At 37.4% G+C, this 23,230-nt stretch overlaps 1 protein-coding gene across 10 annotated transcripts in view; it reads right to left on the bottom strand.

Annotated features, from left to right (window-relative positions):
• The window catches only part of elavl3 (ELAV like neuron-specific RNA binding protein 3), an 89,304-nt gene that overhangs the window by 21,877 nt on the left and 44,197 nt on the right, over positions 1-23,230 (bottom strand). For 8 of the 10 annotated variants that reach the window (XM_039772659.1, XM_039772655.1, XM_039772658.1 and 5 more), the window contains exons 2-3: positions 5,865-6,084; positions 902-1,005 (exon numbers count right to left, since the gene is read on the bottom strand). In XM_039772659.1, the coding sequence (XP_039628593.1) occupies positions 902-1,005; positions 5,865-6,069 (309 nt within the window). In that variant the 5' untranslated portion in view covers positions 6,070-6,084. The remainder of the gene's footprint in view (positions 1-901; positions 1,006-5,864; positions 6,085-23,230) is intronic. The other 2 variants (XM_039772660.1, XM_039772656.1) reach the window with 1 other exon arrangement.

Raw genomic sequence — 23,230 nt, 5'->3', positions numbered from 1 at the left:
AGAGGACCAACAATAGGGGAAAGCACAAAAAGCCTCATATCTTGCATAACTAGACATCAAGACGCATTGAACAATATATCATATGTGGGGTTTTCTCATGCCAGTAAGTCAGAAGGCAATGGACAAAAACAGAAACAAACTGAAGTGATTTCAAACTGTTCATAAGTATTCTTATGGCCACAAAATAAAAACTGTAAATGAAAAAACATTGTCTAATAGCCTGAAATGACAAAAAAACTACCAAAATGAAAAATCTATAAGGATAATTGGTCAATGCAGTTCTTCAAATAAAAAGACCCTATCCTTGTCGTAGAGGGTATACATCTTATACAATAAGACTAACAACTGTGTTTTGCAATGCATTTTAAAGTTTTATGTGATATAATCCAAAGATGACATATACAGATATGACCACAATTGCCCTTCATTTCTGATTGATGCCAATGAATCTCTTCTTGAGAAATACATGGCTATGATGGTCTGTGTGGTAGCACAGTGGTTAGTTTCTGTCTCTCAAGTCCAGTAATCTGAGTCCAAATCCTGGCCCAATCATTTTCTATGTTACCGTTGTTGCCCGGTCTGTGTTTGTGTGTCTGTGTGTGCACGTGTGCTTTTTATGTGTAGTCTAGTTTCTGTCCTTATCTTACATAAATATGTGTACAATACATGAAGTGGCAAGTTTAAAGTGGCCTAGTGTGAGTGAATGAAGGTGACTGTGTGTACTTGAAATTACTGGGATGCACTATCCCTGGCTTTGCTTGAGAATAAGAAGGTTCAAATGGAAAGACATAAAAAATAATCTGGATAAAAATCTCACAGCACAGACACAGCTAACTTCACCTGGATAAAAAAAAAACTAACAGGCTTAAAGGGACATTTATTTGAAAATAATTTGGCATACCTTAATGGTTTTGGTTTGTAGTTTGAGTCCATTTAGCGTGTTGATAGCTTTGTCTGCATCATTAGGGTCAACATAGTTCACAAAGCCATAACCTAAACTCTGACCTGCAAAGGCAAAAAAAAAAACAAGATAGAGAATGACTCAGAAATTAGGACAGCAGTCCCTGCAAAATGACAAAAGGCATCAATTTTTTGGATAAGATATGCATACACAATCAGTCTGACATGGTGCACTGTGTCTGTTCCTGAATTTCTAACTGTCAACTGTAAATTTTAAAATCAGCAGGTGCTGAAAATGGGAGGACAGTGCTGAAAAATTATCAGCAGTATAGTGGTTTTGGTTCTGCAGACTTGTCTGAATAATGCACATTAACATTAGGTCATTAAAATTACAGGTCATAATATTATGGTTATTTGTCGTGCTGTTTATCTGTTATAATGCAGTACATGTATTCATATATCATTATTGCTTACTATTAAGTGTTTATCAATTAATAAGTAAACATTGTACTAAGTATACCTTGTTAATGATTAATGCCAATAAAGTATTACTGACTTAAATTGAGTTATTGTCAAAACCTCAAGCAAAATATAACTAAACAACAACAACATTTATTTATATAGCATCTTTTCATAGAAATAATGTAGCTCAAAGCGCTTTAAAGTGATACTTGAAGCTTCAGTTCTAAACAAAAGAGCCTATTGGGAGAATAACCTCTTAGCTCCTTATATCACAGCTCTGTGTAAAACAGATGCGATATTAGTGGTTTAGTTTCCAAAGGTATTAATAAAGGAAAGGTAACACACTCAGACATGGCGGGGGATAGAGCCAAGTAAAGTAGGCCTTAGAGGACACCAACCAGAATTCCTAAATTTAAAAAATGGAAGTAAACATGCATTCATTAGGATTCAAGCTGATGGACAAACTTTTACCTGATCACATATCACCAGAAGTCCCCAGATGACAACTGATCTGTGATCAAATAAGATCCAGGGGCCCTCTTGTTATGACAGATTTACTACTTCTTGTCAGGCTGTCACTTCCTTCATCAGAAGCTCACATTTTACATTTTAAAGATAACTTTATACCAAAACCCACAAGGACTAGAAAAGAGAATAATAACAGTATGATTTTTATTTCACAGAATCTCTCTGCAGCAATAACACAGTTTAAGAAATCTTAAAGTAAATCCATCATCTGGCTTCTAGAAGCAGCTCTTTATAAGTGTCAGTAGTCTGTAATTCCATGTTGTTAGTTACAAATGGGAGGATTTAATTAATATCATGAAGGATACTGTATATGACTGTATATGACTTCTTTCTCCCAATTCCTTGAAGATTTGCTGTCATGGCATTTGCTAATTTTGCAACCCCTGACACTATATTCTTACGTAGAGGAGACCAGATGGAATTAGAGATCTGATTTATAAACATATTTCTAAATAGATAACAGACAAGACTTCAAACCCATTTCAATAATTCTATCTAATATTCATTATTATGCCAAGAGCAGTATGGTTTAGCAACATTAATTAATCAATTTTACTTTATTCTCACCTGCCTTTAATGATAAATGCTGCTTATTTCATAACTTTTTTCTTCACTGTGAAAAGTATTGTTATTTACATGCTTCAGACATTTCTCCTGGCAGAAATTAATCAATTTAGCCTAAATTTGTCTGTTGCTGTGGAGAAGAGGGTTTTTCTTTGTACTTTCCCATTTTATCTCACTCCCTTAGTGCATATGCATTAATCACTCCTTCTTCAGGATCAAGAAGTTCAACAGGCTTTAGTAACTGCCTAATTCATCCTAGAAGGAGAATCTCCCAGTTAGGGCATCCATATAATTCTACTGGTTTAGATTATCCCATTAGTTTACATCTTCAACCAATTACAAAATAGATAAAAGATTAAATTCTCATTGCTGTGGTTCAAGAGCTGTGTCCTGTATGCCATACTGAACATTGTGTGAGACTGTGAGGCAATTTGTTAATAATACTAATCAATCTTCAAGGATATTTAATGATAAATTCATCAATTTCATAATTCATAAATACTTATAATTAAAATGATAAATTAAATAACATATAAGTTTCAAACTTGCTTAATCTAATAAGGGTCATTGGGCTCAGAGTCTGTCCTAGCCTCACTGTGTGCAAGTCAGGAAAGAGCCAATGATAGGCCACCAGCCCATCAAAGGGCCAGCTCATAGCCACACACTCAATCAGTTAACATAACCAGCACATCTTTGAGGATGTGTGAAGGAAAAAAAAATCCTGGAGGAAAACCCTGACAGACATCAGAAGAACATGCAAACTCACATTTATAACTAATGGGCTCAGGGTTCAGATTTGGGATGCTGGATTTGTCAGTGCTAACTATTGTGCACTTGACAATGGCTGATGATACTAGAGTGTGTTAGTGGATGATTACAATAAAATAATTAAAAGTTTCTGACTCATCAGGCTTGAAAAACAGTTTTTAAAAATGTGAAACACTGCTCTAAATGGTGAATTAGTGTAACTATGATATGTAGCGGAAATGATGTCATTATGTTCATCAATACACTATTATTGATTTAAACATTGAAATTTTCTTTGAACTCATTTAATCAGTTAAATGTCCCTGTTCTGACAGGAAGGCTTCACATTGGCCTTATTATAGTGTAAGGAAGAATCATACTTATTCACAATTGACTCATTTACTTTCATCAACAAACATAATCTGTCTGTCTTTGGGATGTGGAAGGAAAACAAAGTATCCAAAGAAAATCCACACAGGAAATAGCACTAAATATTGCAACACCATGCTCCCTGTCTTATAAATATGCAAGTCATTAAATATGATGATATAGTATGTTCTAAGACTAAATAAATATTTAAAATAGCAGAAAAAAACTAACCACTTAAGTGATGACACTGCCGGTGCTAGTAGAATCAACAAAATATTTTAACATGTTAGACTCATTAGATTAAATATTAAATACTACAAAAGGAAACAGTTGCATCCAGGGTGAGATTGTGAATTTCCAATTTTGGTTAACCCGATTAAAAAGTGCACTATTAGACTTGAAAGTACTACATGTATAAGACTGATACATGAAAATTATAAAATAAAAGTAATATTTTATATGAAACAGTTTTATGATGTCACATAATTTTTACTTAATATAGCTCATTTCACAATAATTACTGTCAAAAAAGGTTTAGTAAAGTAAATATCTAATATGCTTTGTACTTATATGTATTATATTAGTAATACATATAATAATACACATTATGATAATAATACATATGCATAAACATATGAATTGCATTACACAAAATTTTAGAGGAATATAGAATTTCAGGAGGAGTCTGCAAAGGTTCTGATGTGTGATCAGATGTCATTTGGTCACAATAGATATTGTAGATGATAATAATAATTAACTATGTAAATCTGTAGATAATAATAATAATGACAAAAATAAGACAGATTGTTCCTGCCTCGTGCTCTAAACTTGTTGTAATAGGCTCCAGTTTCTCCACAATCCTGCTCAGGATTAAAAAGGTTTAGAAATATACGGACAGATGGATAATAATAATAATAATAATAATAATAATAATAATGACAATGACAATAATAATAAAATATTAACTACTGAAATCACTAAAGGGCTTATAGCTTTACTATAACTAATAAACCTGACATAAAACAAAATGTAACTATGCAAGAACCAAAAGGTTGTTACGTAGTTTACATATAAAAGAAAGGTGAAATCCCCATGTTTTATTTACTTATTATTAAAAACGATTATACCAGTTTAGCTAGATGGATTGCTTATAATGCAATTTACCATTCAAAAATTCCTGCATTTAAAACCATATAAGAAATTCAATCTGCTATCAGCACACTATGCTTTAATTTATTTGTTAATTTATCCTTAGTGCTAAATAGAGTGTTCAAGAGAATATACTGTATAATTATAATATTCTGTTTACAATGGTATAATAATTATCTTCTAAGATAAGGAAGACAGAGGTTTCAAGGTGAGCTTGTTATATTTGTTAGTCATGGTACCGGAGAGTGGTGAAGTGTTGTATGTTGATTAGCTTATGCAAGTAATAATGTCACTGTACACTGTACATGTGACAATAATGACACTATAAAACTCTAAACCTGTAAACTTTAATGCTAAACTACCTTTACTTACCCTAAGGTTATAAACAAGGTAATTGTTTCTATGAGGTTGTTATATTTACACTGTCTTGCCAGTAAAATATAGTTTATTGGTATTGTTGCCTTACATGTTTTGTTTTTGATGGTGGTCTATGTGAACAACACTGTATATTGTATAAAAAAGAATTACTCAATATATGTTAACAAAATAACAAAAAAAATTTTATTAGACAAAGAGGTGAGGTCCAAATTAAAATAAACGTAGTGCCTTTGAGTTAATAAATAAAACAATAATAGGTGCATGTACCTGCATGTAATGATGGAAAAGTAACAAATGATTTAAATAAATGAGAGCAGAAAATGGCACATGAATCTTAATACGATTAGGCAATAAACAACACAAAGGCTTAGAAAAGAGCACAATTTCAGGTCTTGAGCAACAGAACAGGTGGGAATCTCAGTTTCTTAAAAATCAACCTCTACAACACATAATAAATAACTAAATATAATTTTATGTCATTCAATACTACAGGTGAAAACTACCTATTTGGTTCAATAAAATGAAAAGATAAGTATCCCTGAAAATAACAAAATAATGCTATAGTATATGTCAAAATTTTAACTTCTTCATAAGAATATGTTTATTAGGCTTTCATTGGCTGCTCCAGGTACGTGACTTTAAACCAAAAGTAAAAGTGCCTGATTTCTTCATCACTAAGAGAATATGGCAAACAAATCCCTTGGACTCTTAAAAATAATGCCAGTCAAACGTTAATATTCCAAAGAAATTCATAAAAAGGAACCCACCTGTAATTTTGTCTCTGACAAGCTTGCAGGATTCGATTTCCCCAATGCTGCCAAAAAGGCTCTTGAATTCCTCTTGTGTCATATTCTGAGGAAGGTAGTTGACGATCAGGTTGGTCTTGCTATCATCTGTGGAACCATTCGTGCTGACCACAGGGCCATTAGGGAGGCTGTTGGCAGTCGGGCCATTGGACACCTGAGTTTCCATTGTGCTAATTATCTGCTGAAAGGAAAAAGTGGTGCTTAGAATTGGGACATTATTGAAACAGAGTGTCAAGTGTTCTCATCATGATCTGCTCTCCACAAAATAATCCATTCTCTACAACTTAAAACTAGCATGGAGGATTATTCCAAATCACTGCCACTCACATCCTTTACCAACTGTGAAAGCCAGCAATTACATGTGCAATCCCCTTGTTACATTTTATTTTGTTTAAATCACAGATTTTCTACCCATATACTGTACTATCATAGCTGTACTATAATTAGCAGGTAAAACACCCTTTGAAGATTTTCTGTATAGCAAAGTACAGTGTAAAATAAATATTAAATATTGTTTACTTCTTTGAATGATCATGTTTTAAGAATTTCCCCAGTATTAAAATCCATGTTCATGGTGCAGCTGGGCTAGTTTTAAGTAGGTAGGACTATTTGCTATTTTTAAGCAAACAATGACTTTAAGAAAATTTTGATGGGGCAGGGCTGTGTCACATTTTTTACATTTTATTAATTTATGCAAATATGGTGTGATTTCACACTTACTGCTCAGTCTATAAAATTCTCTATAAAGTGACAGCAAGTCATTCTTGTGATTATCTTTATACTGCACTTTTCATTTGCTTCAACTCATCACATCTGTTATTTTCTATAAGGCACATTTTACATGTAGTGCAAGGCTCCCGTGTCTCCACTATTGTTTTCAAGCATCCTGTTTTAATGATTCTATATTAAATAGTATAAATCTTAGCTCATTGACAAAGGTATACTGTATTTCCTTTTTTAAGAACTTTTTATATTTGTATATCAGTCCTTACCCTATTTATTTCTTGCAAACTAATCTTTATCTATTGGTTTCTTATATAGCACCTTCCATACATATCCATAAAGTGTGTAATCTGCAGATATTCTGACCTCAACTATAATGGCTATAAAAGAAATTGATTTAGATTGTTGTAAAAGAAGTGCAATAAAAATTGCATTAAAATATAGGATAAAGAATATGCAATTTGGGATGATGACAGTAAAAAATCTCACTAAATAAACAAGACTGACACCATCTGTTTAGGCTATGAGAATGAACATCTGGAAAAATCCTTATTAAGGAATCCAGTGTAAAGTGAAACCTTCAAAGGATATCCAGGAAGTCTCAGTAGAAAGTAATATAAAGACATACTGTATCTGAATGAACTGTGTATTAGCTCAGAGAAGTAAATGTGCTCAGTGATTTGCCCAATGCATCATGGAGGCTGTATGAATTAATTTTAGGAATACATTATTTCATTATTGGAATAAAAAAAGATTTTAATGAAATAGATCAGCTGGCTTAAAGAATTGTTAGGAATTAAATAATTGTCTATATGTCAGCTTCTCCTCAAAGAGAGAAGAACAGGTTACAATATCCACAGTTTATGACAACCATGACAACACAGGGTGACTTTTTAAATTTAGCAAGATTTCAGTAACTGTTAAGTATTAGAGCAGGCAATGTAAAGTTTACGGCAGCATGGTCGCGCAGTGGGTAGTGCTGCTGCCTCACAGTTAGGAGACCTGGGTTTGCTTCCCGGGTCCTCCCTGCGTTAGGAGACCCGGGTTCGCTTCCCAGGTCCTCCCTGTGTGGAGTTTGCATGTTCTCCCCGTGTCTGCGTGGGTTTCCTCCCACAGTCCAAAGACATGCAGGTTAGGTGCATTGGCGATCCTAAATTGTCCCGTGTGTGTGTGTGTGTGTGCGTGCCCTGCCCGGGGTTTGTTTCCTGCCTTGCGCCCTCTGTTGGCTGGGATTGGCTGCAGCAGACCCCCATGAACCTGTAGTTAGGATATGGCGGGTTGGATAATGGATGGATGGATGTAAAGATTATTCTAACTAACAATGAAAAAAATGCAGGCTGCTTTACTCAAGAATGATACAATGACAATGAGAGCTCCCTTTCTGTATTTATATCCCCATATAAGCACTAAAGTGCAAACTGGAGCAGCTGTGGTGGTGGTCTCTACTCTCAAACTACTTTAAATTTAAAACCTTTTTCACTTTATTCTTTCCATTTTCATATAGCAATGTTTTTTTCAGCTTCATGTCTTTGGGATGCATAAAGAATGCAGCCATGTTCTTTCTTGGCACAGCCATGAAAGGGAGTGGAAATGAATGAACTTGAGTGTGGGGAGTCTGTTGGAAGATTTCATACCTTGATGGTTTTAGGCAAGCCTTGAGTTCTTAGCTTGAGAATAATGAACAAACACAACTTAAGTGTTCATAATTGTAATAGACGCTTCATCAAGTAACAGTGAAAAAGAAATACTCATTAAGTCTAAATCATGTTCCACCTGAAAAAACCTTTTCTGTCTGAAATAACTAAATAAGAATATTGTCCAGTTAAGTCTCATAATTTATTAAAAATACACATAATTTAAACCAGTTCAATTAGATTCACTTTCAGAGAGCTTGAAAGTAAATGGGTCACAAATTGGTACTGAAAAAAGAAACAGTGAATCAAATGAAACAATCTGGCCCCATCTTTAGGCCATAGTTTAGTTGTTCTTAATGACTACTGAATGCTCACAAGAGACTACCAGACAACTTGTGTTCGACTAAGTTTGCTAAAAGCTGAGCAACATACCCCATGATGATCTGCAAGGCAAGCACAGTCACTTAGGGTTGTATATGCAATTGCATTTCCATTCCCCCACCCCAAACCCTGTGACTCTTAAAATTTACTTGATCAGCCAGAATGTGACACTGATGGATGTTAGCAAGCAGACTTGCACACAGCAAAATAGGGATGAGAGAAGAGGAGAAAAAAAAATAGTCAATTACATTTTTTTTCTTATGAGGAAATGTGCTGACTTTGGCAAAGTCAATTTTTAGCTGAGCTAGAAAAAAAAAACCACATTTTTTATCCATTTTTGCGCATAGCAACAACCTGCACTTTCCCTTTTAGTACTTTTGTCATGAGGTGTAGTGGTAGTGTCACAGGATGCATTCTCTGAAGTGGGCTGACAGGCTAAAAGACAAAGGGTTCAAAATAAAACGTCCCTGACCCATTCCACCACATGTACCAATGAATGCAAAAGGCAGGCGTTGGCATAAAACTACAAAGAACCCCAGCTTATGCTGTGCAACTCCAGGGTGCCAACTACACTTGTGTGGTATACCTTTACCCAGAGATAGATTGGATTTTTTGACCTGTTAAGATCTGGTTGGTCTTGTTTTCTCTTTCTCTGCTCTGACAGCTATTGGAGAAAGTCAGTTTGACAGTCTGCCTTTGTCTTTCAGTGCTGCTAGCGTGAGGATCAAAAATGTGTATGACAAGTATCTAAAAACCTCTGTTTGCCTTCTTGACAGATCACATAGTCTTGAATGGAGCAATGCTGTGTGTATTCTAATGAAGTTTATTTTTCATCCTTAAATATTTGGTGAAAGTACTGCCATGCATTTTGCCAAAAAAACTGACCAACCAATCTTTCTTTCTTTTGCATTGTGGCTAAAGTGTAACATGCCACCACAAGGATGCCACAAATAGGAAGCTCAATCACGCATTTACTCAGCACTTAGCCTGGCAGATATCACCTAAAAGCCCTATATATCACTGTTTAGAGAGAAAGATTCATTTTTATATAGCTTGCATCCTAGCTGATTAAGAGACTTACTCAAAAATGATTTATAGAAAGAAACTGAACCTTGCATGATATTTACCTTAAAGTCTAATAAATCTGCTTCACAAGTACAATACATGTCTTTTCACATGTAGATATGGCGAGAACACTGAGGCAAAGTAACTCACTGAGAGTCACATGCTGAATTAATCCTGGTAATCAAAACTTTCATAATGAACATTATAACAACTGATGTACAGGTACAACATGCTCATTTAAATACAGTTAATTTGCATGTGAAGTGATTTGTTTATAACCACATACTGAGTTGGTGGTGATTGGACCTTATGAGGTGTTTTAGGTGTACCCTACCCTTACTTCCATATTTCTACTGTTTGAAAGTTAGCAGATGAAGGCACTTTCCTGTTCAGCCTATATACATCAGACTTCCAATACAAATCGGAGTGCTGCCACGTGCAAAAGTTCGCTGATGACACTGCTAACGTGAGCTGAATCAGGAGTGGGTAGGAGGATGAGTACAGGAAGCTAATCAAAGACTTTGTTAAATGGTGTGACTCAAACCACTTACACCTGAACACCAGCAAGACTAAGGAACTAGTGGTGGATTTTAGGGGGCCCAGGCCCCTCATGGACCCCGTGATCATCAGAGGTGACTGTGCAGAGGGTACAGACCTATAAATACCTGGGAGTGCAGCTGGATGACAAATTGGACTGGTCTGCCAATACCGATGCTCTGTGTAAGAGAGGACAGAGACGACTATACTTCATTAGAAGGTTGCCGTCCTTCAACATCTGCAATAAAATGCTGCAGATGTTCTACCAGACGGTTGTGGCGAGTGCCCTCTTCTATACGGTGGTGTGCTGGGGAGGCAGCATAAAGAAGAAGGACGTCTCACGCCTGGACAAACTTGTTAGGAAGGCAGGCTCTATTGTAGGAATGAAGCTGGACAGTTTAACATCTGTAGCAGAGCGACGGGCGCTAAGCAAACTCCTGTCAATCATGAAGAATCCACTGCATCCACTTAACAGTGTCATCTCCAGGCAGAGGAGTAGCTTAAGTGACAGACTTTTGTCACTGTCTTGCTCCACTGACAGACTGAGGAGATCATTCCTCTCCTACACTATGTGACTCTTCAGTTCCACCCAGGGGACTAAATGCTAGCATTATTCAAAGTTATTGTCTGTTTTTACATGCATTTTTATTACTCTTTAATTTAATATTTTTTTTTTTTTGTATCAGTATACTGCTGCTGGATTATGTGAATTTCCCCTTGGGATTAATAAAGTATCTATCTATCTATCTATCTATCTATCTACTTACTCAGTATCATACATGGAAGTAATTGAGATAGAACTAGCATCTCATATTTGACAGTGTAGCGCACTTGTCACTGCAGGGGTGGGGATGAGGGCAGAAAAACTCATATATACTGTATAAAGGAATAGTGAATCCTTAAAACAGGATACTAAGTTAAACTTTGGATGGCTCTGTAAATTTCAATAGTTCTAAAGTTTTCTTTTTCTTTTTATAAACACCCGGAAGTCCATATTACACTGACAATAAAAATAGATGGATGGATTGGGTTCTTGGGTAAATAAACACATTTGGTATGGGGCAGCAGAAATAAAATCATTTTCCAATTATGGTGGTGTGGCATAGCAGTTAAGGTAGTAGACTTTAAACAACAAGGCTTCTAGTTCATTTCTGCCCAGGACCCACCATCTACCACTGAAAAAGTCTTTCAAATTTTGTGCGCTCATTCTGTTCATTTACGTCAGTGTGTTTTAAATACTTGTAACATATTCTAATCTTTACTTAGACACCTTGACAAATATAAAATAAAGACTGAGTGGTTCAAGGACGTAGACATAGGAGAGTGAAAAAAATCTTCCAGCAGACAGCAAGAAGCATAATAAAGAAAATGAAACTGATAGATAAGAGCTTGGAGAATATTAGACCATTGGTAGAGTTGTAGGAAAATACAGATGGTATCAGCAGCCGGTCTGTTGACTGTATTCACTAGATTTGTAAAGCTCTACATGAAGCAAGGAGTTTGAAAACAGGGACATATATGTTAGTCATGGGCAGTTGCAAATTATGAAACAGGAAAAGGACCTAACAAATGAGAGCAGTGTCAAAGAATTAAGAGAGGCTTTAAAGGAGCGGCTTTAAGTGTGTTTAAAAGCAACATGAAGATCAAGGCTTTAGAAAGTGGCCTTTTTTGTTCAGGGAAGCATCAAAGCACTATCTTTATTAGTATAATTTATCCTGCTAGGTGCAACAGAAATATTTCTGAATATATCTCTGTCATGGTATTGGCACTAAAGCAGTAATTCCAACAGTTTGGGATGGTTTTGGCTATGGAAAATATTATAAAAAATAAAAATCACTTGAACTTTTAATGTTGAAGGTTCACTTTCACCACTGACATTCAAAATTCTAAACAAACTGCTTACTGGTAACCTGCCTGCACTGAATTTCAACAGTTTGTACTGCTTATGCTAAACATGGAAGGCACTACCTAAAATAAAAGTCCCTTGTTTAGATCACATGACTGACTGCTTATAAGCCATGAGAAAAGAATCTAACCAGCCTAAAGTCTAAATCTGGAAGTAGCACTGTATAAAATAAGCATTTTAGGATACTGTTTACCATTAAAAGCTCAACAGTAAATAAAGAAACCTTTCTTAATTACCTTCAGAACTGTTCTATGGCATCCCTCCCATCAAAGATGTAATATAAAATTAAGATTAATTCAATGCATTTGCTACAGTGGGCCTGAGAATACCCTGAAGAGGTAGAAATTGAAGGCTTGGAAGCATCTCATTTTGGTTCCCTTCAGTTTTTATTCAACTTACATTTCTTTTTGTATTAATCCATGATGGCCCATAAATACACAAGTCACTGGCAACCATTTGTAGAACTACATAAAGGATCCTTGACTTGCTCTTCCTATACAAATAAGCCATAATGCCCTCATTTCCCCATTAACCCAGACACACATTGCAAAATCCACACATTGCAAAATCCACACATTTGCACGACTACATGCCGCAGGCTGTGCTTAGTCACAATGGCTCGTTGCCGACGTGCTGTGAGAGAGTAACCCTCATTATGTACCCCCAGGCCCACTCCGTTGCCATTCTCCCACATGACTGCCACCTGGCTCATTTGAGCCACACACATCCCCCTCCACCCCCCAACTGCTGAGCCCCAGGATGCAGGCCTCAAGCTCTGTCACCACAGAAACCATTCTCCTTGGCCAGGCCTCCCAGCTAGCACTTATTTTCAATTCAGCTCTATGCTTTAATCCTGCCTATGCAACACCCTATTTGAATAGGCATCTGTCACAAGTAATTTTGCTCTAAATGTGAGAACTACCAAGAGAAATAATATAGATGTATTTAAATGTTCAGCTGGGGATTTTAAAAGGAATGGAGACATAGAGAGTCAAAGATATAACCGAGTAAAGGCAACATAATTCTGTGTTTACTCTTACAGTCACAAAATGCTCTAATGGTAGGTAAGAGCCTCTTCAATCAAGTGTTAAACATCAACCACACAGGCTTTGCCACAAAAATGAATGAACAAGGTAAGCCCAAACTCATTAAAATAGAGAGAATGAAGAAAGCAAACCTAAAAGAAATAACACAAGGTAAACCCTCCCACAAGTTTGTAAAACAAAAGGGTAAAATAATCCTCCTGAGGAAAGTTCCAGATTGCTTGGTGCATCATCTAGGGAATAGTCTTCTTCTGTGCCCCCATTTTGCCTGTCTCTAAAACCTCTTGAGCAGTCACATGCAACTCTGTTTAAGTGAGTCTTAAACAAAAAGCAAAGTAGGAAACCACTAGAACTACAAGTACAAGACAGACAAATAAACTGGAATACAAATACTTGTATGGGTCAGCTCAAAGCAACCTGCCTGGAATGCTCGTTATTAGGTTTTATTTTTCCTGAGATCAGTCTATATTTAGGCTTCTACACTTAAACCAACAACAAAAAAGATTTACTAATTAAATGTAAGATGTAGTGCTAATATAAAAACCTTTGCTCTACAAACTCCAACTTTTTAAGCATGACTTAATTGGTATTGTGTATTTTACTAAAATATTTGTTTAAACCAATGTTACTTACAGTATATGTGCTGAGTTCCCTGAGTAAAGTAATATTTACCTGAAATGAATACATTTTCAATATTTATAATGAATATCTTTTAAAAGGCACACAATAAATGATAGCAAATAAACCATTAAGAGCAGTTTTGTGAAAAGCTAACCCGCTGTGTCAGAATTTTCTCCCAAGGCAGTCATACCCACTAATTTGCTTTCAAAGTCTAGAAATGTCTCACTAGAGACACACAAGACACGTCATAGGAATTGCACAATCAAAATTTAATGACAACATCCCAGTGCTGTATCTACAGTATATCTTTCATGGACTACAGCCTACTGCAATCTGTTTTTGTCATCAGAAGTGCCCAAACATTCTGAAACTGACAGAGTACAGTTAGCATGGTACAGAGGTGTGATGGAAAGTTCTGTATGTAACAGAACTTGTAAATCTCCCCCAGCACAAATCCTCATGATGCCATCCATGTTCCTTGAATGTAGCAGTGAACTTGGATGAGTAGTGCAGTCTCTTGTCAGCATAGGGGAAATTTGTAATATTCACAAACCATACTACTACTCATATCTTAAAAGAGTCAAGTCAAGTCAAGTTGGGGAGCATGCACTGGTACGGTGCGTTGCCACACCCATTACATGACGAAACAACTCGGGATCACGGTTTGCAACCCCCCAGGCAGACGCATGGTCCAGTCCCACCCTCCAGAAATGACCCTCTATCTGCCGCAGCCAGGTGTTATGTTGGCAACCTGGTCCAGCCACTCGGGTCCCCAACAATGAGGATCTTACATGCTGGATCACCTTAGGGGAAAGGCGCCAAATGGCCGTAGTGCCGTAACTGACACTCCCTCACAATGCAGGTCATGTGCCTCATTCAGGACTCCATGAGCAACCACTCATTCGACACAAAGTCAAACCAGCGGTACCCAAGGATTTTCCGGAGAGTCACAGTACCAAAGGAGTCCAGTCTTCGTCTCAGGTCACTGGATAGCATCCATGTCTCAAACCATATAGCAAGACAGAAAGCACCAGGACTCTAAAGACTTGGACCTTCATCCATTTGCATAGATATCAGGAGCGCCACACACCCCTTTCCAGCAACCTCTTGACCCCCCATGCTCTCCCAATCCATCTACTGACTTCATAGGAAGAGTCACCAGAGACATGAATGTCACAGCCAAGGTAAGTAAACCTCTCAACAAGGTCAACACTCTCTCCGCAAACAGACACACTGCTGATGGCCGTGCCCAAGAGGTCATTAAAGGCCTCAATCTTGGTTTTTATCCAGGACACTCGCAAGCCCAGACACTCAGACTCCTCACTCAGTTTCTCGAGCGCCACGATTAGAGCCTCCATTGACTCCGCAAAGATCACAGCATCGGCAGCAAAGTCAAGATCCGTGAATCTTTCTTCACCAACAGATGTCCCACAGCCACTGGAACCCACGACCTTGCCCAACATCCAGTCCATACAAGCATTGAACAGTGTAGGAGCAGAACACAACCCTGACGAACCCCAGAATCAACTGGGAAAACGCAGAGGTCCTGCCTCCACACTGCACAGCACTCACAGTACCAGTGTACAGGCCGGCCATGATATCCAGCAACCTCGAGGGGATCCCGCGAACCCTCAGGATGTCCCACAGGGCAGCTCGATCAACTTTCGTCGAACGCTTTGCGAAAATCAACAAAGGCTGCAAAGAAACACTGCCGATATTTGTGTTTGCGCTCCATGAGAACCCTCAATGCCAGGATGCGGTTGATGGTAGACTTTGTAGGCGTAAAATCAGACTGTTCCGGTCGCTGGTAGGTGAGCAAGTGATAACGGATCCTATTGAAGATGACCCTGGCAAGGATCTTTCCTGGCACTGAGAGCAGTGTTATCCCCCTGTAATTGCTGCAATCTAGGAGATCACCCTTTCCTTTACAGATAGGGATGACAAGTCCCGTTTTCCAGTCAGTTGGGATGATGCCAGTCTCCCAAATGGAAGCAAAGATTGCTTGCAATGCCAGGAGGACAGCCTTACCACCAGCCTGGAGAAGTTCACCCCGGATACCACAGATCCCTACAGCACCAAAGCTGGTTCGCCACCTGTGCAATCTCAGTGAGAGTGGGTGGTTCACAGCTAATTGGAGGATGAGCCTCAAGAACCGTGGACCAGAGATATCCAACGTCCTAACTGGAGGATCAGTTTTGAGCAACTGCTCAAAGTAGCCAGCCCAGCGGGTCACAACTGCAGTGTTATCTGTAAGGACTATTACATCAGCTGCCCTGACTGCGACTCTCCGAGGAACAGATTCAGATGTGCGTAATGTTTCGATTCGTTTAAAAGCGTAATGATGGGAAAATATTATGTGAATAATATATTATAAATGATAAATATGAGCACAAAAAGCACAAAAGTAACATTTTTCAGAAGACACTATATGGGAATGGTTTTCCAGTACGATTTGTAGAATCTGAAGTTATCCCTGCAACAAACTGCGACTGCTTTATGCAACAGCGTTAAGATGAATCCAAATAACTTAAATTTTGCATTGTGTCCATTTTGATTGAACTAGGTGCATCAACATGGCACACTGTTTAACAAAACAGGATGCACTGGATGAAATCTGGCTGCTCTACTTGATAAACAGACCTGTGTAAACTAATCATGTATGTACCGCTATTTTGTATTATACAGTGCATATATAAGAACATATTAGTAACAAATATTGAGATTCTTATTTATGGGAATAGGATCAGATGGGTGCAATGGAAAGGGACAAAATCCTTGCAGATAATGGAGCCCAACAGTGTGCTTTTTATCTGCAACAAGGGACTGTCCTGCCAGTCCCAGAATACAATGAATTCATTACATGGAAACATCAACCTCCCCAGTACAAAACATACAAAAAATGGAATACAGTCGTAATTGCCATTATGATGGTAAATGGAATTGTGAGGATAGACTCCCAGAAAAAGTAAAGCGTGAGGGAGAAAAGATATATAGAGAGAGTGACTGTGTGAACTAAAGAAAACAACAAATCAATGCCAAATCAACTATACTGGGTATACAAACACACACACACATATGTATAATGTCAAGCATGTGCACTTAAGGGACATCTTCAGGTCTCTGATAAGGTAAGCAATAAAACCCCAAGCAGAAAGGGGTGCTGTCACTAACTACATCTCCTTTTTCATCTGCAGTTCAGAGGCTCTGTTATATTTCAGCCAGCATTCCTCCCCTGGTGTTCAATCCTTTGTTTTATTTCCTTTTTGTTGATTTGTGGGTCATTTATTTATGTTAATGTTACTTTTATTAATTATCTGCTTTGTTCTCTATGCAATGTGTTTATGGGTGGTTCACCAACAGGCGGGACCACCACTCAACATCTTGTTTAAGGTGGACAGAATGCACGTTTCTGTTGTGATCTGCTTTAATGCTGTTTTTTCCCCCTGTGGTCCATTTTTCTTTTACCAGTTTTCATCACCCATCATTAAATGGGGTTACCAACTAGTAGCATATATATATATATATATATATATATATATATATATATATATATATATATATATATATATATATATATATATATATATATATATATATATATATATATATATACACACACAAACACACACATTAATGCATCTTAAAAAAAAAACAGAAATCCAAGGGCCTGAACACCATCCTGGTGGAACCAACTTTGGATGGAATGCTAATCCATAATAGGCTAATTGACTATACATGCATATCCACATTCACTAATAGTCATTTAAGAAATGGTTACACATGTGAAATATAATACGAATTATAATATGTACACATACTGTTAATCTAAGGTGTTTTATTCCTACATACTCCTTAAATCATTTATTAAATCTTTTAAACATTATAGTTTAGCAGTTTACCTGAACTGCTTTGTAAAACCCTAATTTGATGTTATGAAATGATTATCTAAAGGTAAGACTGATTAATTAATTCATAATCAGTACAGCATGGTGGTTCAGTGGTTACTGTTGCTGCCTCCTCACATCTCCAGGGGTTCTAGCTTAACTGCCACACTGGTAACAGTACAAGTAGACTTTTTCACCCTTTCAACAAATTCTTGTAGGTTTCCTCAGATGTTTTAGTTTGCTCCCACATTTTAAAACTGTAGATTGTAAATAGACATGGGTTGAACAAAATAGGGTGTGTGTCCTGTGGTTAACTGGGTTCAATCTAAAACTGACTCCTCAATCACACCTTATATGTAACTTCAGAAAATGGATAATATACAGTACATGAAGCATTACTGAGGTGTTCATATATTTCTGAAGAACTCTTACATGGAAAAGGTTAGCAAAAAATTGCATAGATCTTATATATTCATCCTAATGATGAAAATTTGCATCACAATCAATTCATGACTCTTAAATACTAACAATAAAGAATTCCACTACTGTACATGGAAAAAGTAAATGGAAAATGGAAAAGAATGTAGTTGTAGCAGTGAAAGAGAAATTATGAATATGACCTTTTGGGATATCAGAATACTGCACAGGCCAAATGCTTTCTGTAGATCTGGCTAGGTGGAGAGAATTGGGCACAAAAAATGCTTCTCTCATTAATTAACACATAAATACTATGAGGGTTTTTTTTAAAGAACAGATTTTTTTTTTCTTTTACCACTGCCCCTTATTTAGTCTCAGCAGCATGAATGCCTAAATATGCCTAGGCTTTGAATTAAACGTTTTAGCATCTTGCTCTTTAATAATCTGTGAAGGCATCATTGGGTGTCTGCCACACCATCTTTAGGTACTGCACTGCTAACCGGTGTCATCCTATGACATCTGACTCCTCCTTGACATGGAACAGCATGAGTACTGCATGCATTATATGCCTGAAGGACAAAAATGCAAAAACATAATAATGACAAGGCAAAAAAGAGTCCTATACACATTGTTGGGGAAAATAAGGAGCTTTCTAAATAAACAGGATTCTGAGAAATTGATTTGTGCGTTTATTTCTAGTAGGATTGACTACTGCAATACAGCCTCCAGTAAATCCAAAATGCTGCTGCAAGAATTATTACAAGAACAAGAAAATATGAACACATAACTCCAGTTCTTAAATCCTTACTCTGGCTCCCGGTTAAGTTTAGGGCAGATTTCAAAATCCTCCTTTTAAACATATAAAGCATTAAATGGCCAAAGTCCGGCTTACTTGTCTGAACTTATCATGACTTACAAACCAGAGCACACATAATTAATGTGATATCATCTACTGTTAAATTCTACTCCGTACTTCCAAAATTTTTATTTTTATACTGTATTGAGGATTTGTTCTGTTCTGTGTATTGTACTGTATTGTATTGACCCCCTTCTTTTTGACACCCACTGCACACCCAACCTACCTGGAAAGGGGCCTCTCTTTGAACTGCCTTACCTAAGGTTTCTTCCATTTTTTTCTCTACAAGGGTTTTTTTGGGAGCTTTTTCTTGTCTTCTTAGAGAGTCAAGGCTGGGGGGCTGTCAAGAGACAGGGCCTGTTAATGCCCATTGTGGCACTTCTTGTGTAATTTTGGGCTATACAAAAAAATAAATTGTATTGTATTGTATTGTATTCAGTAACATAACCGACACATTGAGAAAAGTGTAGCATTGTTAAAACATACAGGGAATCTACTGGCTGTGTTCTCTCAGCCTTGGGGAAGCTTGTGGTGAAAAGATGATGACAGTCAACTTGGCATGTGAAGTTAGTAACAGCTGTAGTTGGCAACAGAGTTCACATAAATGAAAACATAACTTGTCTTTGAAAAATATCACTCTTTACTTGTTTATTGGACACTCAGTCTGACCAAAGTGTCAATTTAGTCCATTAGGAGTAATCCATAACTACTTTTACACAAAAATTACCACCGCTCCCCACCCCGCCGTCACAATTTATCACAAATCTCCTAATCCCTTAGTAGTAATGACATCACAATCATTGGATCCCAACCCTTCATAAGTTGCAAACAAGTGAAATTAACACTCTGAAAATAAGGATGCAAATATTTAATCAGTCAGTGTGCTACTAACGCAGGTAATCATTAGCAGCTTTCACATTTGAAGCTTTAACCATGAATGCAGCCAAATTGTAAGCAGTTTACTGTTAGTTAATCGAATAACTGAGAGCACTGAACTGTTTTATTAATGTTTGCTTTTTCCTCCTGCCGCAGCAACAAGACCTTCCTTTATTCAAAGACAGTGACACTACTGGCATAAACATAGTTTCTGGGAACAGACAGTCCACCTAGTTCAGGATCATTTCCTTCGTCTCACTCCACACTTGACATAATGACAGGAACAATGTATTTTTATCCATTAAGGGTCAAACAGAGACCGAACATATTAAGTTAATTAACAGTGCACAATAACTAAGTTTACAGACTAAACACAGCAGTTACACAGCTAGTCTGCCACTAAATCGTTGCATAGAGTTGTGTAGTCAAGTTGAACTACTGGGGAGGGAGGTGGGGATGTCGGCAGCCGGCAGTAACCAGCAGCCGGCTATCACAGTAACATCTGACTGAATGCAGCACTGTTGGGTTGTTTCGTCATTACATTCCTTCTAGGCATACAGAACATATGGAGGATAGCCATATATTGGTGGTGCATTGACTGACTAAGCTGCTGCACCACTGATGATGCTGGGTTACCTGCATGGGCGGAGTTTGACATTGAGACGTGGCAGCAACTGGCGAATCTCAAAAAAAATTGCAGCTATATTGCTACACATTTACATCACATCCCTAGTTACATATCACAAATTACTCATAATATAAAGTTACAATATCACCTAAATCTCACTTACAATAAAACATTTCAAACTTTGAAATTATGAAAAAGCATACAAGTTATGTTGACAATATTAAAATGATAGAAAGTTGTTATTGTACTTGTGAAAAACGAAACACTTTCTTATTTTTAAGCTAGTCTGAAAATGCATGGAGTAATATTCATGTGTTGTGAGACTGGGTTAACTATTTTAAAAGACATCAATGTTTTTTGGGTTGGCAAAGCTAACTTGCCCCCTGACGTGTGTGTGTTCACCCAGCGATGGGCTGGTGTCCTGTCCATGGATTGTTCCTGCTTGCTGAGTTAAGCTCCAGCTTCCCTGCTCTGAATAAGTGGGTTTGGAAAATGGATAGATTGAAAAGGCTTAAGCATTTTTATTTTGTTTTTTACTTCACAAAATGGACATTTCTGTTTACTAAATATTTTGTCATGAAAAGGTTTGCTCAGACTGCCGCACCACTGTCTGTGCAAGCAGCACATTAGAGGCAGGCACACGGACACAAAAAGACTTGTGCGTGCAACTTTGTGGTCATTTAGATAGCAGCTTGAGGATCTGTTTGCCAAATAGGGCGGCTATCTGACATGTAAAAAAGAAAACAAATACTGTATACAAAATATACAATTTGAAGTGACCACTCTCAAGCTGAAATTGAAACAGTGAACTAATGCATTATTTATAATATTTCTCAGTTTTAAGGAAAGGTGACATGCAAGAAAAGTGCAAATTGCTTAGATAAAATGGATTAAACTATTAGAAAATGATTGTAATATTAAAGTGCATCCATGAAGGGTGCAGTCTCTTCCACCTACCCTTAAACTCAACCTGTGTTTACCTGATATGCATGATAGCAGTGTTGGCAACCATCCTGTAAAACATGTAATCACCTGTAATTGCAATGCAAAAGATGAAACACAATTTGTGTACATTGTGCTTTAAACAACCCATGCAAAAACCCCAAGGCCCCCCCATGTTCCATTTATTGGCTGTATGTACTATAGTATCACTCTTTAGGTGGTCCCTTATATCTCATTATTAAACGTGGCAACCCTAATTGGCATCTCTGCATAAACTCACGAATTGAAAGTATTGCCAGCTCTGACCATAATCCGCATGAATTACTTTACATATGTATGACATCCCGAAGCGTAACATCGTTTATGGACACCCTCTTATATAACTCTGTGCATAACCATAACTCAAAATCTTAGTTACACCTGATAAAGAGTACGTTTTTTCTGTCCTGCTGCATTTATATTTACACCGTTCTGTGAATGAATGTAGTTTCAATATACTGTATAATGTACACGCAATATATTCATCCGGTTAAGCCTCTTCGTTTTAATCAATGCGCCTTACCTTTCTTCCAGAGCTCCCATTTCCATTACACATGGATGATGTGATGTAAAATGCGGGTCATCTAAGTACAGTATGCTGTAAATGGTCAGCTCCGCCTTCTCTTTTTGTTGTCGGGCGTTGCACACTCGAATCCTGTGACGTCTTTGTGCTACTCAGATGACGCCCTCGAGTTAAACTCGCGCTCAAATCTGCCAGTTCGAGGCTGCGGCCGGTAGGACGCCGGCAGGAAAAGTAGCAAAGGCACGTGACTCTTAAGAAAGCCGGGATTCGCGCCAAGAGTCCGCCCATCGGGCCCAAGCCCTGTTTCCGATGTCAAAAATCTCTTTAAAATAATACCAAACCTCGTGACGCTCAGTACATACAGGGAAGGTCCTGCTCCCAAATTCGCATGGTAGCTGATGCCGTTTTCAAGGCCGGGTTGTCCACTCAGCACATATGGGGATGGACAACATCGCAATTCACAGGTGCGTTCTTCACATTTAGTCTACAAAGGTACTTTTTGCTCAAGCGGGGTTATTGCTTTGTAAATGGACTACACTATTCCAGCTCAACTGCTTTTTTAAATACCCAAACAAATGTTTAGCATAGCCAAGCTTCGTTTTTAACAAACTTAAGAAACAACAAATTGGGCGGGAAAACCGCCGGCTTGAAACTCGGAAGCACTTGGAGGCTACGCATAAAAAAAATGTTTATGATTGGTCAGAACATAAATGTTGGGGCGGATCTGCAAAGAGCACGCTCCTGATTGGCTTACAGCGCGTAGTGCTCGCCGCGCTGAGTCTTGTCAAATATAAGAGGACCGTTTGATAGAGTTTAGAAGAAAAGTGCTTAATTTACTTTCAATTTTCCAGTTATGTTTCTCTGGTTGGAGTTATGAACGAAAAAATGGCATATGTATGTCATGCTGGTATTGTTAATGAAACAGTTAACATAATTGCTTTTGGCTACGTTTGAAAAAACGCCCTTTGCGAGTGACGACACGAACTACGTCGAAACTTTAGAGGGCGAGTTGGACAGGCGGGAGCCTTGAAGGTGAAGTATAATTTCAAATATATAATTTTTAATACTTCTGGAAGAATGTTTTAGACAAAACAAATAAATAAAGGGGTTTTGCAGCAAATCATTTCACTACATAGCGCAATGCATGTATAATTTGTATGTGACACATAAAAACTGATACTGATTTGAAATGTGACATTAAATAAGTGATAACAAAACATCTGAACATAAATAATACAACGCGTTATGTACA

Source organism: Polypterus senegalus, chromosome 12 (genome assembly GCF_016835505.1).
Source record: "Polypterus senegalus isolate Bchr_013 chromosome 12, ASM1683550v1, whole genome shotgun sequence".
NCBI lineage: Eukaryota > Metazoa > Chordata > Cladistia > Polypteriformes > Polypteridae > Polypterus > Polypterus senegalus.
The sequence above is the reverse complement of the archived record's forward strand: the minus strand, read 5'-3'. Positions and strand labels throughout refer to the sequence as shown.